The following is a 12,010-nucleotide window of genomic DNA, read 5'->3' on the forward strand; positions in this document are numbered from 1 at the left end:
CACTTGGCATCAGAAAAGGTCAATAGAGTATGTTCAACTCAGGGAAATGGCTTTAAGCACTGGGGAGGTCACAGTTCAGTCCAGGATGAAGTATTGCTCAAGATGAAGTTAGAGGTGTACAAGAATCACCCTGGCCCTCTTGATGGTGGAGTGTGAAGATTTGGAAAGTATTATCAAAGAAACCTTGTTGAGGTGCTACAGTGATCTTGCATACTGGTGATGGAGGGAGGACATTCACAAACTGAAAGACGGTAGAGGAAATAAAAAAAGTTCTCCAAAATCAGTAGAACAACTTTCAACCATGTAAAAAAAAACAGATGAGTTGATTAATACTACTTTATTTCTAGTTAATCAGATGGATTGCAGCAGTTCAAGGCGGCATCTCAGCTTCAACTTCTCAAGGGCAGCTAGGAAGATGGAATAAATGCTGGCCTGACCGGTGTCATTGACATCACATGACTAAAAAAAAATTAGCATTAGCGGTCTTCAGAGTTTCCTGATATACCCAATATCAGCTGGGTCTTGTGTTCGTTAATTTGAGTCAAAGACAGATGTGGGCTGCACGGTGGCACAGTGGTTAGCACTGCTGCCTCACAGCGCCTGTAGACCCGGGTTCAATTCCCGACTCAGGCGACTGACTGTGTGGAGTTTGCACGTTCTCCCCGTGTCTGCGTGGGTTTTCTCCGGGTGCTCCGGTTTCCTCCCACAGTCACAAAGATGTGCGGGTCAGGTGAATTGGTCAAGCTAAATTGCCCGTAGTGTTAGGTAAGGGGTAAATGTAGGGGTATGGGTGGGTTGCGCTTCGGCGGGTCGGTGTGGGCTTGTTGGGCCGAAGGGCCTGTTTCCACACTAAGTCTAATCTAAAAGAAAACAAGATATATTGAAGCAAGTCTCCAGATTTTAGTTTTATTTAAACCAATTTGAGTGCATATAACAACATGGTTCACTTCAACAGCCTGGTTCATAACAACCAAGAACCTTTGAAGGTTGTTAATATCATGCCTGCCACCAGCAAGCTCAGTGAAACGTCTTCCACAAAAACATATGAGAAAGGAAAATACAAAATACTTGCCTTCCAATTTCTCCTACAGGCTAACCCTAAAAGACAGCACTTTGATAGTTTACCAAGGTCCATCACCTCACTAACACAGTTAGCACTTTCAATACCTTGCACATCTGGTCTTTCTCTGTACAGTTACAAATTGGCAGGGATTTGGAAGTACAGTGGTTGAACAGGCTGCAGATTGGAAAGGTTACAGGTCTGCTGTTGGGAAGTACAAACACTGCTATGCTAATCTGGCAAGGATTGAAGAGAAAGACATCATTGAAGCATATACACAACTTTAGCCAACTATAATTTTACACATTAAAAATCCCAGCTTGGACATGGACAAGAAACCAGAAATTAAAACTGTTCTGAAACAAAAAAAAACAAGAAAAAAAAAGGTGACATTGGTCAGTAAAACATACAAATCACTGGTGTTCAGAAAACAAATCATTATGAAATCGCAAGTCCTTTTCCCTCAACGAATGGTGCTGATGGCCGATGATAAGCTTGTCCACTTCAGAGTGCATCATTGTTTACTGGTAGTACAGTTCCAAGTTCATTCCATCGTGGATCTCATCTGAGAGCAGTCTGGTTAAGGGCATAAATATGGAGAATACCCAGACTCCAACAAACATTTTTCAACCACTTGTTTGGACAGGTTATAACACATCTGGCACTGGAGTGCGTTGAACCCAGACAGTACCACTGCGCCACAAGATCCTCACACACTGCAACATGTTGTGCTATTGACCCCCTATTTCAACACCAATATCAAGAATCACGGAACTGGATTGTTATTTCAAACAGTAGATCTCATATCTTTCCCCTCTCACCCTAAACCTAAGCCCTCTAGTTCTGGACTCCCTGACCCCAGGGAAAAGACTGTCTATTTATCCTATCCATGCCCCTCAATTTTGTAAATCTCTAAGGTCACCCCTCAGCTTCCGACATCCTGGGGTTGGAGGCTGAGGGGTGACCTTAGAGATTTACAAAATTATGAGGGACATGGATAGGATAAATAGGCAAAGTCTTTTCCCTGGGGTCAGGGAGTCCAGAACTAGAGGTCCTAGGTTTAGGGTGAGAGGGGAAAGATATAAGAGACCTAAGGGGCAACATTTTCCATAGAGGGTGGTACATGTATGGAGTGAGCTGCCAGAGGAAGTGATGGGAGGCTGGTACAATGGCAACATTTAAAAGGCACTTGGATGGGTATATGAATAGGAAGGGTTTGGAGGGATATGGGCCGGGTGCTGGCAAGTGGGACTAGATTGGGTTGGGATATCTGATCAGCATGGACGGGTTGGACTGAAGGGTCTGTTTCCGTGCTGTACATCTCTATGACTTTATAACCAAGAAATTGGATCAGTTTTTTAAAATCACGGCAAGAAAAAAAATCCACATCTGACAGAAAAAGAAGTTGATAACTTTTTGGAGAATTCAACGAATGCTGCTAATCTGGTAGGCAGAGTCAGCTTGGAATTCCAAAACATTCTTCATAAAGATCAAGAAGCTTCCTCAGTGGATTGCATTAGTTATAATTTTAGCCTTCAAATGGAAAACAGAATTTAAGTTGTAAACTGGTCTCAATATACTTTGAAAGTGGCTACCCAACCAGTGTTCCACAAAGATCGATATTAGGAATGGTATTACCTCTTACTGGTATTAAGAACCAGTTTAAGAAAAAAAAAGTTAGAGAGATAATTTGCAGATTTTCAGATTACAGTCTGTTCTGATATAAGACGACAATTCCAGTCCCACTCGATCCAGCGTTAAGAAAATCACATAATAGTAGCACCATTTAACTAACTGGGCCGGAATCATGTTAGAGACAAACAGATAAGGAAAGTTTATGCTCTACAAATAACGACCAATTGAATTATAGCCAAATTGCGTTGAAGAAACACACGTTATAGCAGAACTGACTGTATACAAACTACATGCACATTGTTAGGGCTGAAGAAGATCCTGAATTATTACAACCATCTCAAGATGTGGGGAATTGGCTCAATGATTAGCAAATAATTTTGAAAAAGTTGCATTATTCATGCAACCAAGTGAAATCTGATGCAAAATCTCTCCATAAAATACAGTGAAGAGAAAGTAAAACATCTGTACGCTGGAGCACTAGGGGATGTGATGTCTTGGGGTATTAGCATTGGACTGCTAATGCAGACAATGTTCTGGGGATGTGGGTTTGAATCCTGGCATGACAGATGGCAGAATTTGAATTCAATGTAAATCTGAAATTGCAAGTCTAATGACGGCGATGAATCTATTGCTGACGCCTGGAAAAACCCATCTGGTTCAGTAATGCCCTTAAGGAAGGAAATTGCCATCCTTATCTGGTCTGGCCTACATAGGACTCCAGACCCACAGCAATGTGGTTGACTCTCAATTGCCCTCTGGACAAATTACAGATGGCCTGGCCAGCAATGTCCTCACCTGTGAACGAATAAAAAAAGCTACTACTCGAAAAGTTCATCACTAAGTTTTGAGGCTGCAGTTAAACCAAGCAGCAGTGTGTTTGGATGATACATTTTGTCCTCATACAAAATTTTGGGGGTGGGACATTCTTCCTTAAACTCAATGATCACCCTGCAGCGGATGGGAGAATAATTTGCCAATGCAATGTATGGACTTCTTTTCAGACAGTAGTGGAGGCAGGGTTGCCAAATATTTCCAAGTCTGAGTTTGCAGATTCTTGCTTCACAGGAGTTATAGGTAGTAGACAGCAAAGTGGTGCTGGGAGCCCAATCAGACCAGCCATGACCTATTGAATACTCGAGTGGGTACCAGGCAGGGAAAGCCTCTTCTGCTCAGTGATCGTGCATGCGTGACCACTAAGGTCTTCAACAGTACTTATCAGTATGTATCTCTCCTACATCTGTGCGTAGATCAGTCTTTAGACAGGGCTCCTTGGCCTCCAGTTGAAAAACATCCATCTTTGACATTTTCCTTTGCATTAAGAACAAACTTATAGAAGTTAGAACAGGGTGTTATCAAGAGTGTGTGAATATTTTACAATGTTTCTCTCATACCCCTTCGGTCTCCAGTCATGTCAAAAAGCCATTATCAGAGTTATGACAACAAAAAGATACAATCTTGTAACTGAACGTGATTCTTGAAAATAGTATACCTGGAATGGAAAAATAAAAAGTGTTAAAATTAGAAGCAACAATTGAAATGAAGCCTCTTTGGACTATAACAAGACAACGATTTGAATTTCAACACAAGGGATAAAATGCTGCAGCTGGTTGCAAATCAGTGCACGAGCTTTTTCTAGCAAGACACATTTAATAAAAATATTCCTGATGAAGGGCTTTTGCCTGAAACATCGATTTTCCTGCTCCTCGGATGCTGCCTGATCCGCTGTGCTTTTCCAGCACCATTCTGATCTAAACTCTGGTTTCCAGAATCTGCAGTCCTCACTTTTGCCACATTTAATAAAAACACTGACTCAAAAAAAAGTTAGCATTCTAGAAAAGCTAACAAAGAAAGGAATGGGAGGATGTGAGGAAGCATTTGTATCATTCTAACATCACTGGACATGCTAATGTTCTGGGGAGGTGATGAAGGGTAAAATCTGAATTCAATAAAAATCAAGCCACTGCCAAATGTCGTGAAGATTTATCCCGCTCATTAATGGCCTATAGGGAAGGACATCTTGTCCTTGTCTCATCTGTCCTACATGGGACTCCAGACCTGCAGAAATATGGTCAACTTAAGATGTCCTCAGAATCGGCAGAAGCAAACAGATGGGCAACAAATACCATCAACATGCACATCCAACAGAATAACATTAATATGGTTAAGTGAAGCACTGAGAGGAGGCTTATCCAGAATAGATCTATGTTCACGTGTTGCAAATGCCATGCAATTCAAGTAATCAGTATTTCAGTCACACAAGAAAACAAACCATTTTTTTAAGACGAGCTTGTTCCATTTTGTTCCTGTCTGTGCAGCTATCAGTTTCTTCAGATCTTTTATGGTATCATCAGGACTAGAAGGGAGAAATGTTAAGGAGAACACAAGGAGAACAAAAAAACAAACATGCGAGACCTTCCCACCCATTTTTACAGCTTATGCAGCCTGTGTTTGCTATTTTACTTAGAAACAAAGGGTGGTGGTCAATACAGTTCTATACAAGAGTGGTTGCCAAAGCCTTCCTATTTTAGAATACATAAGCTACATGGGCCATTTACTCAAGAAAAATGGTTAATACACACATTCTTTAGTTGTAATTTGTGATGAGAGTTAAGGTGTACCAATACATTAGCTGCTGCCTTTAATATTGCAAAGCAGCCCTCATTACCCATTCTGCAGTCCAATCTACCTTGTCTTCTTCCTTAAAGTACTCAAACAGTGTCAATCTTGCCTACAACTCAATCTCAACAAATCAGATTTCCATTCCTACCTCAGTAGGCCAGTCCTAGCCACACTCTGTTACTATGGTGCATTGCCTTCCCTGACAGCTTTTAATATAGTGGACCATTTTTCTCAAATCATTCATCCTTGTTAACCAAACTCAGTTCAGATTCTCCAACACCCTGACATCAGAATTCTTATTTAAATATTGTCACAGCCTTGCATCCTCTTCATCTTTAGAGATACAACTTGCCACTGCTCTGGTGTCCAACTCTATATACCCTTCATTCTCTGCCCCACCATTAAAAAGCAGGGCCTTCAAGTGCCTGCATCCTATATTGGGATTCCTCTTCAACGCCTCTGCCTCATTCATCAACTGTTGAAAGACTTCCCTTTAGATCTCACTTATGATCAGTAACTCAACACCTTGTGGCAAACAGGTTACAACGAAGCATATAAGTTTGTGAATGTTAATACATTACTCCCATTCAGTCAGAACACAAAATAATCACTGTTGCACTGCTAATTGCCTTTAAAAATGTTACTGAAACCTAGGGGAAAATAAATTACAGTGAAACTTTGAATTTCCAACGTTCACAACTTTGTTTTCCAAAACATAAACACAAGGCTACCTATTTTTACTGTAGAGTCATCATATAACTGTATCTTGGGTAATTTTTAACAAATCCTCCCAATCAGCAACAGCAAAAACAGATTCACATTCCAATTTGGGCCTTTCTTAACACAAGGCAAAAGCATTCTACTTTTTGTTTGGCTGCACAGTGGAGCCTCAAAATGCTACAAAAGGTTCGAACACAGAATCAAAAGAATCCTACAGTGTAGAAGCAGGCCATTCAACCAATCAAACCCACACCAAGCCTCTGAAAAGCAACCCACCTCCTTACCCTATCCCTTTAACCCCACATTACCCATGGCTAATTCACCCAGCTTGCACCTCCTTGGATTATATGGGTGATGTAGCATGTCCAATCCACCTAACCTGCACATCTTTGGATCGTGGGGAGAAACTGCACCACACCGAGGAAACCCACAGAGTCCTGGGGAGAATTTGCAAACTCCACACAGACAGTTGCCTGATGGTGGAATCAAACCCCGGTCTCGAGTGCTGTGAGGCAGCAGTGCTAACCACTGAGCTGCTGTACTGCCATCTCGACCCGTAGACAATGATAGATGCCATAAGCAAAAGTTCAGCCACCTCAAACTATTTTCCGTCTTCAGTGTGTTAGCAACAGCAAGGCCAACAGAAGAATGCTCAATGATTTCACAACCAATATAGTGATAAGAGGTAACATTCCGGTTTAAAAAGTCAGCAAAAATTTTTATTACCAGTTATAAAAGGATACTTGCACTTCACTCGAACTTTTTTCCCTAAACGATCATTGCAAACTATCTCAATCATTTTGATGAATTCTAAGGAAGGAAAAACAAAAGATGCATTTAAAAGAAAACTCAATAGTCAAGCTTGCTCTAATCTGTATTCCACAGAATTACTATAAACATATACATTTTAAAAAGTTTAAAGTCTGGTTGAAGATTTGTAGTTCGGGTGTCCGTTGTTGTGGTTCTGTTCGCCGAGCTGGAAGTTTTTGCTGCAAACGTTTCGTTCCCTGGCTAGAGAACATCATCAGTGCTATTGGAGCCTCCTGTGAAGCGCTGCTTTGATGTTTCTTCCGGTATTTATAGCGGTATATATAAACCACTATAAATACCGGAAGAAACATCAAAGCAGCGCTTCACAGGAGGCTCCAATAGCACTGATGATGTTCCCTAGCCAGGGAACGAAACGTTTGCAGCAAAAACTTCCAGCTCGGCGAACAGAACCACAACATTTTAAAAAGTGGTTAAGAAAACAAATGTCTTGACCTAGTGTATGTTGCCTTAAACCTTGGTTGAAGCAGATTCAAAGTGACGTTTGAAAGAGAATTGGGTAAATTTGGAGGGAAAGTAAACTGTACCTAAAAAGAACAAGCATATATACAATAGCCCAAACGGTCGTCTCCTGTTTCAGGATCACTCAAGAATGCTCTCAGAATTGAAGGACATCCACATTTTGAAGTAAAGTCCAATTTGGAATACAGGAATGAATAATCATATTTCTATATGCTATAATTTGCTTGTAAAGTCCCAAAACAAATGTAAATTTAAACAAATAATTGAGAACCACTAATTCCAGCCACGGTAATGAACCCCAGAGTGCCCCTCCTATCTTTTCCTACACCCCCACCCCAACACTTTCCCCGACATCTCCACCCGTTCCCCTGAACCCCTTTCACCTCACCTTCCTCCTCCCTTCTTCCCACCTCAGAACCCTTTCCCTTCACCATTCCATTGCATTCCCACACTACCTTTCGCTATCTTCCCTCAAACCCCCACGCCTTCCACCAACTCCCAAGTCTCTCCCTTCCCCCTCCTCCTCCCTCATCCCCTTCTTTCTTCCCTTAGCCCACTCCACCTCCTACACATTGCCCCCTGCTGACCTCATTCACTTTCTCCATCCCTCCTCCTTACCTCACTCTCACCATCCCTCTTCTCTTATCCAAACTCCTTTCCTTACAGTTGGAGTATGCTTGTCTTGTTGACTTTGCTCTTTAGAGCATGACCTACTATTTCTCCTTTTCACACCTTCATTTACAGACTTTTTAAATTGGCTGAGTGACAGCAGATAGAGTGGAGTCTCTACTGTGTGAGCAGGCCATTCAGCTCATCAAGTCCACACCAACCCTCTGAAGAGCATCCCACCTAAACCCATCCAAGTAACCGTGCACTTCCTTGAACACGGCGGACATTTTAAAAACAGTCAATTCATCTAACCTGCACATCTTAGGACTGTGGGAGGAAACCCAAGCAGACACTGCGAGAACATGGAAACTTAAAGTCTGGTTGAAGATTTGTAGCTCGGGTGTCCGTTGTTGTGGTTCTGTTCGCCGAGCTGGAAGTTTTTGCTGCAAACGTTTCGTTCCCTGGCTAGGGAACATCATCAGTGCAAAAACTTCCAGCTCGGCGAACAGAACCACAACAACATGGAAACTATACACAGAGCTGGAATCAAACCAGAATTCCTGGCACTGAGGCAGCAGTGCTAACCACTGAGCTACCATAGATAAACACAAGGTATTGTATTTGGTAAAACAAACAAGGGCTTGCCCTAGGGCTCTGGGTAATGTTATAGAAGACAAATCTACAGGTTCCGCCAGATAATTATTTGAAATTGGCATCACAGACAGGATGGTAAAGACAACATTTAGCATGCATGCCTGCACTGAATCATAGAATCCATAGAGTGGAAACAGACTACTCAGCCCAGCAAGTTCACACCGATTCTCCCAATAGCATCCCTCACAGACTCACCTCCATAAGCCTACATTTCCCACGGCTAATTCACCTAACCTACACATCCCTGGACACTATGGGCAATCGAGCATGGTGAATCGACCTAACCTGCTCATCACTGGACTGTAGGAGGGAACCCACATGGGCATGGGGAGAATGTTCAAACTCAACACATACAGTCACCTGGGTCCCTGACACTGTTGGGGATAGACAGCATGGTTTTGTGGGAGGGAAATTATTTTCACAAACTTGATGGAGTGTTTTGAGGAAGTAACCAAGAAGATCGAGGAGGGCAGAGCTGTTATTTACTTTGACAAAGTTTCATGGTCGACTAATTATATAAAAAAAAATTTAAATCAAAATGGGATTCAGGGCGAACTTGCCAATTGGATACAAAATTGAATGGTTGGCAGAAGACAGTGTGGCGGAGGGGAATGGTTTTTCCACACTGGCAATCTGTTACCAGTGGTGTTCAACAGGGATCAGTGTTGGGTCTCTTGTTTGTCATTTATATAGATGATTTAGTTGTGAATATAGCAGGCATGTTTAGTAAGTTTGTGGATGACACCAAAATTGGTGGTATAGTAGACAGTGAAGAAGGATATCCAAGATTACAAACAGATCTTGATCAATTGGGCAAATGGGCAGATGGAGTTTACTTTAGATAAATGCAAAGTTTTGCATTTTGGTAAAACAAACAGGGTGGGGGCTTAAACAATTAGAAGTAGGGCCTTGAATAGTGCAGTAGAACAAAGAGACCTAGAGGGCTGCAGTACCTAATTCTTTGTAGTTTGCATCGCATGTAGATAGGGTGGGTTCAGAATGCGTTAAGCATGCTTGTCTTCATTGCTCAGACCTTGGAGTCTAGGAGTTGTGATGTCATGTTGAGGTTCTACAGGATGTTGGTGGGGCCTCTTCTAGAGTATTGTGTCCAGTTCTGGTCATTCTGTTATAGGAAGATATTATTAAACTAGAGAGGGTTCAGAAAAGATTTACCAGGATTTTGCCAGGAACAAAGAGTTTGAGTTACATCGAGAGGTTGGATAGGTTGGGACTTTTTTTTTTAAAAAACGACAGTTTAGGTGGTTGACAAATGACTTTATAGAGACTGATAATATCATGAAGGGCATAGGTAAGGTGAATAACAAAGGTTTTTGGCCTTGGGTAAAGGAGTTCAAAACTAGGGGGCACATTTTTAGGGTGCGAGGAGAAAGATTCAAAAGGGACATGAGGGGTAACTTTTTCCACACAGAGGGTGGCTTGTGTGTGGAATGAACTGTCAAAGGAAGTGGTAGATACAGGTGCAGCTACACCATTTAAAAGGCATTTGGACAGTATATGAATAGGAGAGGGGGATTGAGGGGTGACCTTTACAAAATTATGAGGGCATAGAAAAGGTGAATGACTGGGATCTTTTTGCTGGGGTGGGGATTTCAAGACTAGGGGCCAGTCTTTAAGCTGAGAGGAGAAAGATTTATAGATGATAAGGGGCAACTGTTTTACACAGTGGTTCATAAGCATAATGAACTTTCAGAAGTGTAGAATAAAGGTACAGTTACAACATTTAAAAAAACATTTAGATATGAATGTTTGGAGGGATATGGAGCAAGCACAAGAAGATGGGGCTAGTTTAGTTTGGACTTATGGCTGGCATCGACTGGTTGGACTGAATGGTCTGTTTCCATGCTCTATAACTTTATAAGACTTTGTACCCTGAAGAGGAATCTCACAGGGCTGGAAACATTACTTCTGTTTCTCTCTCTCCCCATAGATACTGCCCAAATCTTGCAGAGACCCTCTAGTTTTTAAATGATGATATGTACAGGTGGGGCTTGAACACAGACATTCTAGCCCAGAGATAGGGACACTACCGCCATAAATTCATCATTTGTATTTGGGCACTGGTTATATTTTTAATCGACCTGCTCAGACACCTCTCAAAAAAGATGGGATATCTTCCGATGAACCAGTTCAGACAACGCTTCTGTGCTATAGGAAGGATGTTGTTAAACTTGAGAGGGTGCAGAAAGGATGGACGAGGATGTTGCTGCAGTTGAAGACTTTGAGCTACAGGGAGAGGCTGAACAGGCTGGGATTGAATTCAAGAGTCGTGAAGTGATGTTGCAGCTGTACAGGACTTTGGTTAGGCCACATTTGGAGTACTGTGTGCAGTTCTGGTCGCCTCACTTTAGGAAAGATGTGGAAGCTTTGGAGAGGGTGCAGAGAAGATTTACTAGGATGTTGCCTGGAATGGAGAATAGGTCGTACGAGGACAGGTTGAGAGTTCTCGGCCTTTTCTCGTTGGAACTGCGAAGGATGAGGGGTGACTTGATAGAGGTTTATAAGATGATCAGAGGAATAGATAGAGTAGACAGTCAGAAACTTTTTCCCCGGGTACAACAGAGTGTTACAAGGGGACATAAATTTAAGGTGAAGGGTCGAAGGTATAGGGGGGATGTCAGGGGTGGGTTCTTTACCCAGAGAGTGGTGGGGGCATGGAATGCGCTGCCTGTGGGAGTGGTAGAGTCAGAATCATTGACGACCTTTAAGCGGCAACTGGATAGGTACATGGATGGGTGCTTAATCTAGGATAGATGTTCGGCACAACATCGTGGGCCGAAGGGCCTGTTCTGTGCTGTATTGTTCTATGTTCTAGGCTGTTTTCCCTGGAGCGTCGGAGGCTGAGGGGTAGCCTTTATAAAATCATGGGTGGCATGGATAGGATAGATACACAAGGTGGGGTCAGGGAGTCCAGAACTAGAGGGGCATAGGTTTAGGGTGAGAGGGGAAAGATATAAAAGGGACCTAAGGGGCAACTTTTCACACAGAGGGTGGTACGTGTATGGAATGAGCTGCCAGAGGAAGTGGAGGCTGGTACAATTACAACATTTAAGAGGCATTAGGGTGGGTATATGAATAGGAAGGGTTTGGAGGGATACGGGCCAAATGGGACTAGATTAATTTAGGATATCTGGTCGGCCACGGACAAGTTGGGCCGAAGGGTCTGTTTCAGTGCTGTACTCCGGGAGCAAGCTGCAACTTGGAACCCAGATCCCCTGGCCCAGAGACAGGGACACTGCCACCAGGCCACAAAGGTAGTAGTAGTAGCCCTTTACCATCGAGCGACGAACTTTCACACAGATTATCGATCAATTACAGCTGACTCAGCGCCGACCCCACTGGGGGAGGGGAGGGGGGGGGGGGGGGGGGGGGGGGGGGGGGGGGGGGGGGGGGGGGGGGGGGGGG

General features: G+C 42.9%; 1 protein-coding gene across 1 annotated transcript in view; it reads right to left on the bottom strand.

The window, feature by feature from the left end:
- Nucleotides 1-892: 892 nt before the first annotated feature.
- Nucleotides 893-12,010, bottom strand: part of ubl5 (ubiquitin like 5) — a 76,391-nt gene continuing 65,273 nt past the window's right edge. The window contains exons 2-5 of the mRNA XM_060855191.1: nt 6,778-6,844; nt 4,965-5,048; nt 4,147-4,184; nt 893-1,625 (exon numbers count right to left, since the gene is read on the bottom strand). Coding sequence (XP_060711174.1) covers nt 1,582-1,625; nt 4,147-4,184; nt 4,965-5,048; nt 6,778-6,833 — 222 coding nt within the window. The 5' untranslated portion in view covers nt 6,834-6,844 and the 3' untranslated portion in view covers nt 893-1,581. The remainder of the gene's footprint in view (nt 1,626-4,146; nt 4,185-4,964; nt 5,049-6,777; nt 6,845-12,010) is intronic.

Source organism: Hemiscyllium ocellatum, chromosome 45 (assembly GCF_020745735.1).
Source record: "Hemiscyllium ocellatum isolate sHemOce1 chromosome 45, sHemOce1.pat.X.cur, whole genome shotgun sequence".
Lineage (NCBI taxonomy): Eukaryota > Metazoa > Chordata > Chondrichthyes > Orectolobiformes > Hemiscylliidae > Hemiscyllium > Hemiscyllium ocellatum.